A 16,136-nucleotide genomic window follows, 5' to 3' on the forward strand; every position below is an offset into this window, starting at 1 on the left:
AGTCCAATATACCCTACCACAATAGAAATTAAAGATGGTATCCTTATTTTAAAATTATTGAGAGGATGGAGTGGTTTTGCTAACCGAGTAAAAACTGCCTTGCTGCCTGGTCACACTGAAATCCCCCCCCCCAAACCCATAGTTTCCTGCAAGCCCCCAAGATGCACATGCTCTTTGCTACAGAGAACAATGAGTTCAATTTACCCTACCACGATAGAAATTAACTATGAGTTGGCCATAATGATTTCAATGTTATACAAGGACAGCTGACTTTTGCGTTCTATGTATGTTTTTGAGAGCTCTTACCTTGAAGTTCAGTGCAGTTGAGAAGAAGAAAATAGGCCTGGGAATAGGGTTGACCTAATCTAAATTCGCAACATGGCACCGTAGATTAGTGGTTATAGCTCTCGTACTCTGTGTGGGAGATCAGGGTTCGATTCCTCTTGACAGCGAGTTAACATGGGCGAGTGAATGTTACCATAGCCCTGTGTTAACCCAAACCATGTGAGGGAAATTGGGGTAGTAGGACTCTCCATCTAAGCCATGGCCCCTCCTTGAAATAATAGACAGGGTATATCCCTCAATATTTGTGAGGCTAGACATGTAAAATATGCACGTCATCTAACCGGTTACCCAGTGGCTAATATAGGTAATTTAGACATCGTTATACCGATTTTGGGGACATCCGCTGAAAATACAGAGATGAAAACTGCCTTACTTTTTCTAATGATGGATAGAGAAAAATTGTGGTGGTAGCGGTTCTAGACCTTGTAGGTTCACTTTAGAATATTAACTGTTTGATACAAACAAATTGAATTTCTCTTTTTCTGAAAAGGTTGACAGACAATTTAGGAATTACCAAGTAATTTCCTGTATTAATTATATTTGAGATTTTTTGATATTGTTATGCAATTAATAATGTACAGTTTTTTTCAAGAATTCTGGTAGGAAATCCCCACTGACCTAACTCAAGGTAAGAATAAAACTTTATAACTCTTGTTGTCAAAGAGAAATCACACAAATAATTATACCTGCTGATAAAACTTTTTTTGCAATCAATATCCACATTTTTTTCTAGACTTATTTTCAAAACACCTTTTCAGTATTGCATTTAAGCTAAGAATAATGAATGTTAGAGTTTAATTAATAACTTTCCCAAAGATTTCTACTGTTCCTTTTAATCTGAAATATCCTGATTTTCTTATAAAAATATAGTAGCTGATTTTCAGCTTTTTGCAGTTGTTTTGAAAGGATGTTAAATTGTTGTTTTTATATATTGCAGATGTCACACATACATAATCCAGGGAATTTGAAAAAAGTACTTTTTGAAACACTCAGAGAGGAAACAAAGCAAGAAATTAACCTAGCCGATATATCCATCATGGATCTCATTAAAGGAAGGGTAAATAAAACAACAAAAGGGAACGTCACAACCTGTGCTAGGTTGTTGATCTTGCAATTGTTTGCCATTGTTTTTGCAATCTTATATCGTTGGATGCATGTGCATTTTTTGAAGAAATCAGGCACATATTTTACCTACATATGGCTGGAAAACGTACTTGTAGTTGCTATACTACACTTAGTTATGAAAACGCATCCCAGTTCATTGCCCATAGGTGCGAAAGGTGCAATAAGGCAATTAAAATCAATATGGCCACTTCTTTTTTTGTACTTAATACAAGTGGTTGTTGGCGGATATGATTATATTTCGTTTACACGCAAGGCTGGTGGAACAGAATTTTATCAATTTTGTCTTGTTTTGGGCATTCCAGTACTAATGGCAGTAATGTATTCATTCCGCAATATTGAAACTCCATCATATGTGTATTATGTTCTTATTGTGCTGTCAGGCTGGAAAGCTCTGATGTTATTGCAAGATCCTGAATTTATTCTTCCATTTACCACAAGTGGTTGGTGTTTAATGTTTACCTTTCTTTACTGCTGTTATTTAGTAATGCTAAACACCTATCCACAGAATCCACCATTAGAAGTAATCTACTATTTATGTTTATCCATGGTTTTTTTCTTGCCTGTGTTTATTATTGCGAATAAGGAGGTTGTAGTTGGAGATTCTGTTGTAGACATCAGCAAATGTGTCGAGGGAATTCTGAAAGGGTTTATGTTTGCAAGTTTGAAATTATGTAGTATGTTTTTTATGTTGCTTGTTCTAAAGAAATCAGATCCATTGACATGTTTAATAATCGTTAATTTTGCTTTTATCCCAGATCATTTTATGCAAGCTTTAGTTTACAAATTAGACTGTACTCTGGCCACTAGTAAGATTTGTGTATTAATGGCGATTGATTTTATTGTTGTACAGTTTAAACCGTACCCGCCTCGACTGGATCATGCTCATTCATCAGATCGTAATTTTGCACTGATGTCATGAACAGAAAATGGTTTTGAAGTAACTTTATAATTATATCACAAAGACATTAGAATTTACCTTGCTAACATAATAGTAAGGAATGTCCATTGTATTTAAAAAACTTGCTACAATGTATGGTATATGAAGAAAGATATATTGTAACCTTTAATTTTTTTAACTAAATGTGAAAATACTTAAGACGTTTTACTTAATTTTGTCTTTTATAAACTTTTTAGTAATTAATGAAGAAACTTATTATGCATGTGACATTTTCTTCTGTGAGGGCTTAAATGTTTAAATTTTTGTAGTGTTTTGTAATAATGAACTTTAATAGTACTAATTTTTGCAGGTATTTATTTTGGGCATTTGTGAATTTTGCTCAAATTTATAACCAAATACTGCGAAACATTATTCAAGATACCATGCGTGAAAATTCATACTTGTAAAAAAAATCAAGAAATTCCAATAATTCGAGAAATTTTATCTCAGCGTGGAAAAAAATGCAATTTCGTTTATGCAAAGTAGAAGATGAAACATTGCTGCCAAAACAAAACAAAAAAGGATCATTAATTATACTTGTGTAAAATATTTTATTGAGAAAAGGCTTTTCTCTATTTTTACTTAATTAAAGGATGATTGAGGTCAGAAAACAACCTTGGCTAAAAGTGAGCACTTTATCTTTCTGAATAAATAATGTGTATAAATATTCCTAAACATTTTTACTCATATATAGCCGTAAATTAGCTATTTTTCTAAAGTCATGTAATTAAAAACGTGACCCCACTTGTTTGACAATATCAAACCACAAATATTAATATTTATTCTTGTGCCAGTGTTTTCATGATCTTTTGCTGATAATTTGCAAAGAATCTGAAACGTTTCTTGACTACCCGCATAAATATCAATACTAAGTTGATAGAAAATAATAAGAAATTACTACAAGTATTTACAAAGTCTACAAAAGTTTACAAAATTATATGAAAGTTTGTTTTGTGCAGCATTAAAGGTCAGTATACGCAACTAAGTCAAGTAAAAAAACCCAGGAAGTCGGATTAATTATGTGTTGAAAATTTATGAAATGATTTCTTTTTCTCAAGTCTTTAATTTTTTTAAAAAGCTCTGTTCTTTCTCAAGATATTCACATTTAAAGAACTTCAGATTTAATTATGCTGTATAAGTTATGATGTCATATCTATAGTAATAGCAAATTTTAACATTTTCTGTCATCAGTAATAGACCTGTTAAGAGATGTGCATTCAAACTTTATCAATGCAATGATATTATAAAGGTGAATTATATGACATGAAAATATTTGTTAAAATGACACTCGCTCATTCCAGACCTCTTAATTTTTTGCTGATGACCTCATAAACTTGGGATGTGCATGTTGTTTTGCAATCAAATTTTGTGAGTATAGGGCCTATACAAGCAGAAAAAATAAAAACACTGTTAACCAACTTTTTGAGCTCCATAATACGAGTCTAGCATCATTTTACACCTTGAGTTCTCTTTGAGTTTTCTACAGTCCAATTTTAGTTCATCTGTAAATTATTTGTGCAATATGCTTCTTATTTTTGTGTCTTTTTACTGTACTCAATATGTTTACAACTAGTTTAGCAAAATGAATGAAGTGGAAGATGTTGTAAATAATTTTAACAACCTGGCTATCAATGAAGTGGCAGTTAATGAAGGCGTTGTATCTTCTACTGATGACAGAGACAATGCGTTTAACTGTAAAACACATGCAAGTAGTCACGAAAAACACTTAACAACTTGTGTAAAAGAAGAAAGAGAAGCACAACAAAAAAGTGCAACAACTGCTTTAATATATGATGAGAGGATGCAGAACTATTGGTGCAAGTCTAGTCCTGATCATGTGGAGCGACCAGCACGAATAGAATCTATTTTTAAAAAGTTGAATGTTGATGGACTAGTCTCAAGATGCATTTTGCTTACTCCAAGATTTGCAACTAAAGAAGAAATTCTACTAAAACACACTGAAAAACATTACAAAACAATTAAATCAGTTAAAAATAAAACACTCAAACAGTTATTAAAACTTGAAGAAAATTACGATTCCATATACTTTCATAAAGAAGTGACAGAGGCATCTTTTCTGTCAGCAGGGTGCACCTTGGAGATTGTGGAACAAGTCTTAAAGGGTAATGTCAATAATGGTGCTGCTGTAGTTCGACCACCTGGTCACCATGCATTGTCTCATTGTTCAATGGGTTTTTGTCATTTCAATAACGTAGCTTTGGCTGCTATGTTAGCTGTTATTAAATATAATTTACATCGTGTTTTGATTGTTGATTGGGATGTTCATTATGGTAATGGAATACATAAAATGTTTGAATCTGACCCACGGGTTTTATACTTCTCCTTGCATCGCTTTGATAACCAGTTCTTTTGGCCTTGCTTGGCTGAAGGAAACTACGATGCCATTGGGACAGGGGATGGTACTGGATTTAATATACATGTAGCTTGGAATAAAAAAGGGATGCAGGATGTAGATTACATGTGTGCATTTACACATATTTTAATGCCAGTTGCAACTGAATATGACCCAGAACTTATTTTGGTGTCTTCTGGGTTTGATTCAGGTCACGGTGATCCATTAGGTTGTTGCAAAGTTTCACCGACTGGTTATGCACATATGACCAAAAAGTTAATGTCGTTAGCAAATGGCAAAGTAGTTATTGTTTTAGAAGGTGGTTATAACTTGAATACAATTTCAAATTCAATGGCAGCATGCGTTAAGACTCTCCTTGGTGATGAAGTACCCCCACTGAAGTCAGGTGAAGCTAGTGTGAGTGCTGTGAATTCAATATCAAATACTTTGCATGCAATACAGCCATATTGGAAAACATTAAGTGTTATCGAGGAGAGGTTTTCAATAGCAAATAGACAACAGGAGGAATATGTTTATGAGTCATCATCGGATGATGAAAAGAGTCTAGAACTTATATACGATTAGAATTTGTACTATTTTATTTAAAATAATTTGATTATTTTTGCTATGCTTTTGTTGTATAATAAATGTAATTCAAAGCAGTATGCAATCTGTAATATCAGGAAAAATGACATAATTTTTGCTACTCTTGATTCTCACTTCTACAAATGAAAAAACAGGTTGCTTCACAATGAACTGCAGAATTTTTTTAGCTGCATAAAAATTCTTGTCAATGTATTTTGTAATACGATGTTTCTTTATTAACACTTTTTTGTTATTTAATTTTGTGGTTAGAAGTGAATCTAATGTTGTTGTTTTTGTTGTTATTATTTTTAAAGCATTATATTTATCTAGAAGTCTTTCTAGTGATTGTCTGATAATTTATAAAAAATTTGTACAAAAGGAAAATTTTTTGCATGTATTTTGTTTGTACTAAAATTTCAATTGTACATACTTTTTATGCACAATATTTTTATTTATTTTGCAAAAACATTTTACAAAAAGCTGACCGAATATCTTTGGTAAATATGTATTACTAGGGTTGATCTATATTGTAATACCTGTATACGTCTGTCTGTCACGCAAAATAGTACCGCAAGTATAGCAAACCCGTGGAATTTTCTACAAGCTACTGACTAGTTTTAAATAAAACATGGTCGTCAGTCTTAAAGTAACGTTTTGAAAATACTGCAAATTTTGGATCTTTGTCTTTACATAACTTTTGTGCCCGTAGGTACTGTTCTTGTGCATAGTTATTTTTCTTGTGCATGTGTGCTTCAGTACCTCGAAATATCACAAGAATTATAGTATATAAAAGAGATAATAGAAAGATTATAGAAATTCTTTTAAAAAATTGCAGATGATGGTGATACATGTTTTAGTGTTGACAGTACAGACTTACATTTTATCTAAATTCTTTTTAAAAAAAATAAAATGCCTGATTCAAATATGAAGAAAAACTTGCATTATCCTTAAAAAAAAAAGTTTTTTCGTCACTGATAGAAAGTATTTTTTTTTCGTTCCACCTGTCAATTTTAAATTTGAAAGTTTGTTTTGTTTATTGTGCCTTGACTTATCCTGTGTAACAGTGATAATCACTACAATGCATTGATTTCATAATTTATCTTTCAGTAAACTTTTCTTTCCTGATGTCAACAACAATAAAGAAGCGGTTGGAACATGCTTTAGAAGTTGGACAGGAAATTGATAAAGAACAGAGAAGTACCACAATAACGAGGTATTTTTTAGTGTGTTGAGAATCCATTTGGAAACTGAAATCAATTTGAAATTTAAAGTTGGTCTAAAATTTTGCATCCTTCTTAAATATCTTAACTATAACAAAAAAGCTTCTTAAGAAATTTTCTGAAACTTTTCTGTGTGCTGTGAGCTTTAAGCATCAAATTTAGAAGAACCTAACTGCTGCTCTTAGCAGAAACTGTTTAATTCGTTTTTTGTTACTAAACACAAGCACATTTTGTTGTATTTTTAGCTGTTCTTTAATTTTTAAAAAAGTTCAGTCCTTTTCACATTTAAATTAACCGTTTTAAACTAATATTTATTATATGTCGAATTTGCCATGTGTGTCAGGTAATACACGTTCTTGCTTTTTTTACTGCATGGAAACTATTAATTTAGAAAGTATAACTTTGCTCTAAATACTTGTGAAACAAATTTGCTCCATCTTTCTGTAGATTAATCAATACTCCTTTAGCTCGTGTGACCATGAATTGAGTATATCAAACCAAAAAGAAATCAATTTAGGTGATGAAAATGGTATCTATACAATAGCTCTAAGCCAAGATGGTAGCGAAGCTGCTGTTGGTCTTGGAAGTGGTATATTGCAGCTAGGTTGATTAAATGTGGAAAAATGTTGTTGGATATTTTAAGGTATCCAAAACATTAAATTTCTGGGAAAGAATTTTTTGGCAGAATTTATTTTCCTGTTGACCGGCAATCACAAAAATAAATTTGAGGTTGGTTGAGAAACTATTTTTAGCAAAATTAAATTTGCGATTTTGCGTATTTTGCGTATCACCTGTTAAGAATGCGAATGAGTAGAAAAAATGCAAAAATCTTTAGCCCCAGGCTTGCTTTAACAGAAGAAAATGCCCAAAAGTCACACTGTGTCAGAGTTCGAATTTTTGTTTAGCTTTATAACTGCAGCAATTGGGAAAAAGTACGAAAACTTCGTACTGGATTGTTCACAAATCTACCTTTGCTAGCTGTCAAGTTCTTCCCATGCATCACTAACAACACACTTTTTACAGGCGGTAAGGAAATTAGGTTGGTGTAGAACATGCTTTTTGGATTTTAGCAGGAAAAAAATAATTTGTTTTTAGGCTCAGATGGTGTTATAAAAGCGTGGAACCTGGAAACATACACGCACACAAAATCAACTGAAGAGTCTGGAAATCAGATCACTTCACTGGATTTTAACAACACTGGTGTATATTTTGCAACTGGAGGAAAAGTGCGTCTTAAGCAAGCTTTTATTACCTAACTTTATCATGAGATAATTCTGCAAAAAATTTGGAAATTTTCAAAATAACTTAAACATTCATTTTTTTTTTTCATTTTGTAATCTGCCTGATCATTTTGGAATATAAATGCTCTCGATTTCAAATTTGCTTTTCAAAACGCTAAAGTTTGTCTCTTCAGTTTCACGAATTTTTGGACCCTCAAAAATGTTTTTATGATAAAGTCCCATAGAAAACAAATTTGTTTGGGGGAGGGGGAGTTTTAAGGTGAAAGTCCGCTTTGATCACAAAGAATGTCTGTTCAATCATTACAGTGTCCATTAGAAACAAAAATTTTTGCACAAACTCAGAGTGGCAGTGATTTAAGCAAATTCATTGATCGAAATCATTAAATTACGTCATCTTACCACTGTAGTGCTTACAGCGCTGATAAAAAAGTCAAAATAATTTGACTTTTAAAGCAATCAGCGCATGCAAAAGTGCTCTTAAATATTACGCGATATTGACCATTTTAATATGTATACCTTGAACTGACGTGCGAAAAGATTGAAGTGGACTTTTGCCTCGATTGTCTTTCCCAGGGCTATCATGGCTACCCGAGGGTTAAAAAATGTTGCCAATTCAAGAGTTAAGATGATTTTAAAAACACTAAAAATTATATATTATAAAATCTAATTATTGGTTGTGATCGTTACTGTAAATAATAAAAAAAAATTAACAAAATTATTAGGATAGGGCCAAGCGTATTAACCCTGTAATAACTGTTTATGAGGGCAATACCGGAGAATATTGACCGATGTCAAAGTATTGCCCGAGCTTGTGAGGGCAATACGTGACAGAGGTCAATATTCGAAGGTATTGCCTGAAATAAACAGTTATTATATGGATTATTATCCGGTACTGCATTTCACAACAAAAAATATAACATTATAAAAGCAGGATGTAGAATACACGTCTTTATAGAAACTATTCCCATATGGAACGTACATTCGAACAAAAAATTGATTTTTTTTAAATCGAATATCGTGTAAACATAGCAGGTTTTCATTGCAGCCACAACAATGAATTATTTTAAAAGATAGAAGTAAGTTTAACTTCTGTTTCGCGCTTTGCTTACTTTTTTCCGTGTTTATTTACATTCAATGCTACCATATTTAAACTTTTAACACAGTTGCTATGGTAGCGGGCAATACCGTGGAATATTGCCCGCTATGACGTAATATCTAACCAATCACATTGCACGGTTTTCGAAAATATTGATGCCGCGCTTTTACCCGGGTAATAATATCCTGTTATCCAATTATTATTATATTTTACAAGAAAAAATATAACATTTGTTCGAGATATCTTTTCACTTTTCTATAGGATTGTTGTGTTCGAGTATATGATAGTGATTCCATGGTATTGACTCGATCTTATACTGGAACTAACTCCTTAGATATTGATAGGTGAGTCCTTTTGTTAGTGTAGTACTTACAATTTAACTTTGCCTTCTCAAACTATCAAGGGATCGGACAAAAAGTTTAATATAAAGCAAAACTTAAGATATCTTGAAACTTGGAGATTTTGGCTAGCATAACACCTACAGTTGAACTCATGTAATTCGAACTCCTATAATTCGAAAACTCACTTAATTCGAACAGATTCTGTGGTCCCCTCAGAATTTACCTTGAAAACCTTACAAGAAAACTCCTATAATTCGAACCCATGTAATTCGAAAAATCATGTAAATCGAACAGATTTTCCGGTCCCATCAAGAAATTTTAATCATGTAATTCGAATTTTCGAATTTTTTGAGTTTTTGAAGCTTACCAACTCGATAATTTGCAATCGAATGTTTTTTTTTTACATTCGATTTGAGCTCGTCCACTGCTTTTGGCTTCCATTTCTTATCAAGACAAGATGGGGAAAAGAAAGCATAAAGAACTCACTTTAAAAACAAAATATGAAGCTTTCCGTGACTTGGAGGATGGTATGTCCAATAAAGACGCATCCATCAAGTACTCCGTTCCAAGCAGCACCTTGTCAACATGGAAGAACAATAAAGAGAAGATATTCCTTGCTTTCAAAAACTCGTCACTAAAACGCCAGAGAGTTAAGACTGACAAGTACGAAAAATTGAATGAATCGTTGTTGACTTGGTTTACCTCAATGCGTGGTAACAACATCCCAATTAATGGACCAATTTTAATCGGGAAAGCTCGTGAATTTGCCACAGCATTCAACTATGAAGATTTTTCAGCATCGAACGGATGGTTGAGAGGCTGGAAGGAGAGGTAATACTTACTTGTCTATTATGTTCCAACAGGGTTTATTCTAATATGAATGCTTTCACTCCATGCACATAAGGATAAAAACTTCCGTAAGTTCGATATTTTTTACTATTCAGATATGGAATCACATTCAAAGAAGTATCTGGGGAGTCTGCAAAAGTAACAAGTGAGATGACAGCACCTTGGGAAGAAACTACCCTACCAACTATATTGGCCAGATATGAATTAAAAGACATCTTCAATGCCGATGATCGTGGATATGTATAAAAATCCGGAAGTAGAAGTCATCGATGACGGCTCTTCAGACGACGAAAGTGCAGAGTGTCCTGATGATGAACCAATTCCACCCCCATCGCAAAATGAGATTGACGACGCAATCGAGACTCTCAAAAAGATGACTCTTTTCGAATCATCGAACGTCATCCCATTGATTCAGAAGATCTCCGAAGAGATTTCCAAGAAACGAGAGCAGAAAATGAAACAATCAACAATCAAAGACTTTTTCGAAAAATTATGAATTTAGTATTTCATTATTCTAACTCGAAAATACAAAAATTAGTTCGAAAGTAAACCTGGGAAAGACTTTTTTCATCGAATTAGGTCAAAAATATGAAAACTCATCTAGTTCAAAACTCATGTAATTCGAACAAAATTCTCGGTCCCTTGAGAATTCGAATTACATGAGTTCAACTGTATATATATAAAATGGTTACTTCTCTTCGTGTAAAATAAATGCTCACGCTAACTTTGATTGATCAGAAATTAAGAAAAGAAATGTTCGAATGTACTAATCATTACAACCAAGGCAAGAATATCTAAATTACCAAAGCGGGGTTGTTTGTTACCAGTACCTCTTTTAGAGCTGAGAAAACTTTAATGTTGAATTATTGGGAACGTCTTAATGAGCTTACAGTTTAGAAGATGTAACTGCAACACCTGGTCACTCCAAGAAAGTTTTTGCTGTGAAGTTTCATCCAGATGATAGTAATATTTTCTTTTCGGCTAGCTGGGATCGAACGTTGAAGGTAACACCACTTAGACAGTGACCATTACACAGCTATTGCAATTTTTATATTGTATTTTACCTTTCCTAATTAGCGTTTCTTCTTTTTTTAGTTTTGGGACTTGCGCACAGATTATGCTGTTAGAACTGTCCATGGACCTTTTATCTGCGGCGATGGTTTAGACATCTTTCACAATACTGTACTAACGGCGTCTTGGCATGCTCAAGATTCTCTGCAGGTAGTCAGTCACGCGTTAAAAAAATTATTGCATGGTAGCTTTATAAATATAGTGAGATTGAAAATTTATTTAAATTCATGATTTTTTTTTATAAAAAATGGTTAAAAACTTTGAAAACAACGCTATGTGTGCGATCCAGTCGCGTTTTACTACCTTGAAACGTAAAAATCTTTTTTTTTTTGAGGTCCTGTCCTGTACGTATCTAACATTTTATTAGGGTGGTTCTTAGACTGTCTAAAATCCAGGACATAATATTTTTACAAACGGCAGTTTTTGGCTATTTCTTGAAATGGCCAAAATAAGCGTTTTGATTAATCTGGTATTTACCACACCATCTATCAAATGACTGCAATAGGCATAAAAATTATCAAATTTGGCCCCTTTTTTAGTATTTTCTGGACTATGTAAATTTGGCATATACCGTAGACTCTCGGTATAACGAACTGCGGGAAGTGAAAAAAAGTTAATATTGAATTCGTTATACCGTAAATAAAAAAATTGGAATTTTGCCTCAATTGAAGCCTTGTTTTTTTAACTCAAAAAAGATTAAAGTGTTAAGTACTCAAGTAGAACTCTACTCAAAAAACAATCCAAAATCATAACAAGTTTGCAGCATTAGTGATTTTTTGTTTACATTACACAATGCAACGTCTCCATAAACCTAGAAAATTTTTCTTGGAAATATCAGTGGTTTTAACACTTGTTTTTATTGCGTAGGCATTTCTTATAAAATATGGTGAGGAAAATGTTATTGATAAGATGATTTCAAAAGTTCAGAGTTTGGTTTGTTTTTGTTCCATTGCATGTTCTACTAATGTTTCTATTATTTCAATTTTTGGATTTGAATGACATTTGGTTTATGAAGCATAATATTGATACCGATAAGGCACGCAACGTTGAATATTTTGCCGTGTATCTGTTACATTGAGTGCCTGGAGTTCGTTTTATCGAGGTTTTAAGTGTTCGGGGTACGAAAAAATTTGTTCGTTAAATTGAGAGTTCACTATATCAGGGGTTTGATTAATAAAGTTTCTTAAGGCTAAATCTAAGGGTAATGGACTTTGGTTCGTTATATCGAGATGTTTACTACCTTAGGAGTACTAATTTTCACGGGTATTTATTTTCGCGAGTCAAAATAAGTTGTACTTCGCGGGTATCAATTTTCGCGAATGGAAGAAATTTTGATTTTTTGCGAGTATTAGTTTTCACGAATTGTTCGTATTTCGAATTTCGGGGGAATTATTGAAGAGATAATGGGGACTTTCTTATCCGTCATCCATGAAAACGATTTCGTGGGAATCAGCAAATGTACGCCGTGTGTGGCTCAAGCACAAAAAATAAAAAGAAGGCGGAAGTTCGGTCAAGAGACATTCGGGACATGTTTGGGTAGAAAAACAAACGATGTGATAAAGTTGTAGTCGATTAGGTTTTGGGAATATATGCGTGGTATTTTTAAGGTTGTCTTGTTTATCATCTCTACCTGATAAATTTTAGCTTTTTTCGCGGGTATTAATTTTCGCGAATTTTAATTGAAAAAGAAATTCGCGGGTATTAATTTTCGCGAATTTAACATCGCGAAATATTTTGCGGGCATTTAATTACGCGAAAATGGTCAAAACGTACCCGCGAAAATTAGTACTCCTAAGGTATATCGTATAAGTACATGGAGTGGTCTTAGTTCATGTTTTATAGGTATTTAGGAGCCTAAAACCCGTAAAAGAGTTTTTTTTTCCTTTTATGTGGTGAAACGCGCTATATATGCATTGACTATTAAACAGGAAAGAGAGTCAAGTGTTTCCTAATGACAGAAATAATAATAAAGTCTCCTACCTTTTTCCCAAGTAAAAGGAACGCAGTGTTGCGCTCACGAAATTAAAGAGAAAAAAGGCTTTTAAACGATGGGTTACTTTTGTCTGCAAATATCCTGCTAGTGAGAAAAATGAAAAAGTTCGAAATATTGTAAACAAATTTAAAGAGGGATATCTATAGGCTGAGCGAATTCAATGTCTTTGTTGGTGCACCAAATTAAACCAGCACTAGAAAATAATTTTTGATTTTAGAGTGGAAATTTAGTGATTTAGGTTAGCTCTATGAAGTGCAGTATTTTATATTTTGTTTTTTAAATAATCGGAGCCTCAAAGGACAAGTTGCTGTTGAATTTACACTAAAGTTATGCAAACTTTCTTCCACTCCAGACTATTGTTAACACAAGAAGCGTTATTATACTGTATTGTATTGTGTTTATAGCTCTGGGACTATACGAGCGGTCAATTAATAAAGACTGTGCCATACCCCACGCTGGAACACAAAGGAGAATACTTGTATTGTGCTAGGTTTTTTGACGAGCATAATATAGTAGCTGGTGGCAGTGGAGCAAATGATTTAAAAGTGATCAATGTTACCTCCAATAAGGTACCCAATTGAATTTTTAGCCAACGCCTTCTGGTAATATCAAAAATTTGCCTTTGGATTTGGACACCATAAGATTTTTTTTTTTAATTAATCTATTTAATTACTTCGTTGTTTTTAAGTTAAATCATAAAATTTATACTCCAATGTTCAGGTTGTCGGTTCCCTATCAGGCTTTGGCCACCCTGTACAAGCTGTTGAAGTAATGGAAAAGAAAAATATGTTGCTATGTGGAACGAGTGGTAATTTACTGCAAACTGCAACTTTGATATAAGACTTGTACAAAACTTGGAATTTGGTACCGTACTTGTACACTGTTTTACTGCGCTCCAATTGTGGTCTGTGTTCTTTGTTCTCTCACTCACCTTTGATTTTCTAAAAATTTAACGTGTGCGTATTAGATATACCGAAGTGCCAAACAAGTCTTTAGTAGTGACCCGTGAAATAGACTTACAATTTGTTGTCAACGGTAGGCTAGTCCCAGCGCAGATATTGGTGGAGAATCTAGAAATTTTGTTGTTGCAAAAAAAAAACCGTAAAAATAAATGACAGACGAAAGTGGAGAATTTCATAAATTTTCAAATTTAATATATAAACTGGAGTACCTGTAATCCCGCATTCATTTCTTTCTTTAAGGTATTTTAGTAACTGGGACGTTAAGATACATAAATATAATAAGTTAATATGTATGGAATATATTTTCAAGTTCATTGAGTTGATTTATATTTATTTGACTATTGTACATTCCAAATACTTTGATGTATATATTTATATGTTCTATAGATGTAATATATTTTTAACATATTTTTGTTCAATATTTCGATGAATACACTTCGTATATTTAGTTATAACTTTTTTTAAGAATCCCTCTCCTTAAGAATCGCTAGTTGTAAAAACCTCTGTAATTAAAAATTTTCAATTAACCATGCTAAGCCAGAAATCTTTTGGAATTGAATGTTTCAGAAGAGTTTAACAGGTAACCCGCTTTTCGCGAAATTCGTAAAAATTAATTGTTGCGAAATTAGGATTTTTCACTTTTGAAAAAGTGGAAAAATCCCAATTTCGTAACCTAAATCCTAATATAGTAACATAATTTATGATTTCGACCAATACGTTTGCTTGAATCGCCGCCACTTTTTTGATTTCGAGATTGTGCTTTTTCTTTCCAGTGGTTTGCGATCGAACTTATCAGTAGGTTTCGCGGAAAGAAATTTGCGCGAATTATGTAAATTTAGCAATTTATTGAACTATTCGCGAAAAATTCTTCCCCCGAAATATACCGTAGACCGTCAATTGCGAATATTAATACCATCTAAAAATCTTAGGTATTGCCAGATTCGCGAAAAATTTATGTTGTCCGCAATAAGGATAGCAATGAGAATGTTAAGACTTTTGTTTAATCATCTTCCCCATTGAATAAGAACCACACTTTACATTACCCTTTTCGTAATATAGTTCTCTCATGTTGGCACATTTCACCTTTGTTGTCTTTTGCTTGCAATATCTTTTGTGTTGGCTGATTCGTGATAATTCTTTCAAAATGTAAAAAAATTATTTTAAAGAAAAATCACGATAATTATTTTTTTAAGTTCATTTGGAAGAGTTGCTACTATAAAGTTCATGTCAATTTTTCCCTTCCTCGTCCGGTAGATTACAATCACGAGAAACGACATAAAAAAGGCTTTGAACGAGGTTGGGCTACATCATTTCAACTCTGTTTGCCTTTTAAACAATCTGTCAATAGATTTAAATCAACGATCCAGTTGCACGGCGGAAAGTTTGTGTATTCGTCATCGCTCTCATCGCTATCGCTGGATGACACAGCGTCTACAATTTTTTTTCGACTAGTGCTAGCTTGGCGATCAGCAGTAGAAACCTTTTGTCTTAATCTTCTTTTAGCTGGCGAGTCTAATATTTTTGTTTTGGATTTTCTTCTTTTTTTTGATGATATAAAAGCTTTATGACGATAGGACATTTTTATTCGCTGTTAATTTTTAAACTGGTTTTGTCGTGTTTTTCACGGTAATTCAACTTAGGAATACAAAAAAGAAAAAGAAAATATCCTTATGGGAAATAGGAGAAAAACTTCAAAAGAATCTTTTAACTACATACGAAAATCATTTTCCTCTTTGAGTCGGCTATCATTTATAACCTTGAACATAATTGAGTAGTAAAAATTAATACCCAAGATGATTACGTGTGAACAAATATTTGATCTTTATCGCATAACAAAAAAGTAATTTATGAAAAAAAAACTTTTTTGGAATAATAATCTATCTTTAATACATTTTTTTAAAAATATTTTTGCACCATTTTAAAAGGCCAGATCTTTTGCTATCTAATCACTGAAAAAATTTTTTTTTAAAAAAAAACCCCATTTTTTTCGTATACTCACGCCTTAAATAAAAACAATT

General features: G+C 32.8%; 4 protein-coding genes across 5 annotated transcripts; all 4 read left to right on the plus strand.

The window, feature by feature from the left end:
* Positions 1 to 954: 954 nt before the first annotated feature.
* Positions 955 to 2,708, plus strand: LOC130644489 (uncharacterized). The gene is made up of 2 exons (XM_057450122.1): positions 955 to 973; positions 1,283 to 2,708. The coding sequence occupies exon 2, from the start codon at positions 1,283 to 1,285 to the stop codon at positions 2,387 to 2,389; it is 1,107 nt and encodes a 368-aa protein (XP_057306105.1). The 5' UTR covers positions 955 to 973; the 3' UTR covers positions 2,390 to 2,708.
* A 1,251-nt stretch (positions 2,709 to 3,959) lies between these two features.
* Positions 3,960 to 5,991, plus strand: LOC130644485 (polyamine deacetylase HDAC10-like). The gene has a single exon (XM_057450119.1). The coding sequence runs from the start codon at positions 3,990 to 3,992 to the stop codon at positions 5,343 to 5,345; it is 1,356 nt and encodes a 451-aa protein (XP_057306102.1). The 5' UTR covers positions 3,960 to 3,989; the 3' UTR covers positions 5,346 to 5,991.
* Positions 5,992 to 6,358: 367 nt separating this feature from the next.
* LOC130644490 (autophagy-related protein 16-1-like) lies at positions 6,359 to 14,537 on the plus strand. Of its 2 annotated transcripts, none has more exons than XM_057450124.1 (9): positions 6,359 to 6,558; positions 7,033 to 7,163; positions 7,469 to 7,591; positions 7,661 to 7,791; positions 9,164 to 9,246; positions 10,985 to 11,096; positions 11,188 to 11,313; positions 13,561 to 13,725; positions 13,877 to 14,537. In XM_057450124.1, the coding sequence occupies exons 1-9, from the start codon at positions 6,470 to 6,472 to the stop codon at positions 13,994 to 13,996; spliced, it is 1,080 nt and encodes a 359-aa protein (XP_057306107.1). In that variant the 5' UTR covers positions 6,359 to 6,469; the 3' UTR covers positions 13,997 to 14,537. The 2 variants fall into 2 exon arrangements, with proteins under 2 accessions (XP_057306107.1, XP_057306108.1); XM_057450125.1 differs by having other exon boundaries at positions 6,426 to 6,558; positions 7,083 to 7,208; positions 7,471 to 7,591.
* LOC130644493 (tigger transposable element-derived protein 4-like) lies at positions 9,253 to 10,978 on the plus strand. The gene is made up of 2 exons (XM_057450128.1): positions 9,253 to 10,074; positions 10,188 to 10,978. The coding sequence occupies exons 1-2, from the start codon at positions 9,701 to 9,703 to the stop codon at positions 10,336 to 10,338; spliced, it is 525 nt and encodes a 174-aa protein (XP_057306111.1). The 5' UTR covers positions 9,253 to 9,700; the 3' UTR covers positions 10,339 to 10,978.
* Positions 14,538 to 16,136: the final 1,599 nt, after the last annotated feature.

This window comes from Hydractinia symbiolongicarpus, chromosome 5 (genome assembly GCF_029227915.1).
Source record: "Hydractinia symbiolongicarpus strain clone_291-10 chromosome 5, HSymV2.1, whole genome shotgun sequence".
NCBI lineage: Eukaryota > Metazoa > Cnidaria > Hydrozoa > Anthoathecata > Hydractiniidae > Hydractinia > Hydractinia symbiolongicarpus.

Coding starts and splice junctions, on each gene's coding strand:
- LOC130644493 (XM_057450128.1), top strand. CDS start 9,701: ATGGGGAAAAGAAAGCATAAAGAACTCACTTTAAAAACAAAATATGAA. Junction 10,075..10,187: donor TTGAGAGGCTGGAAGGAGAG/GTAATACTTACT, acceptor TTTACTATTCAG/ATATGGAATCACATTCAAAG.
- LOC130644490 (XM_057450124.1), top strand. CDS start 6,470: ATGTCAACAACAATAAAGAAGCGGTTGGAACATGCTTTAGAAGTTGGA. Junction 7,164..7,468: donor TCTTGGAAGTGGTATATTGC/AGCTAGGTTGAT, acceptor GAATTTTTGTTT/AGCTTTATAACTGCAGCAAT. Junction 13,726..13,876: donor TCAATGTTACCTCCAATAAG/GTACCCAATTGA, acceptor TCCAATGTTCAG/GTTGTCGGTTCCCTATCAGG.
- LOC130644489 (XM_057450122.1), top strand. CDS start 1,283: ATGTCACACATACATAATCCAGGGAATTTGAAAAAAGTACTTTTTGAA.
- LOC130644485 (XM_057450119.1), top strand. CDS start 3,990: ATGAATGAAGTGGAAGATGTTGTAAATAATTTTAACAACCTGGCTATC.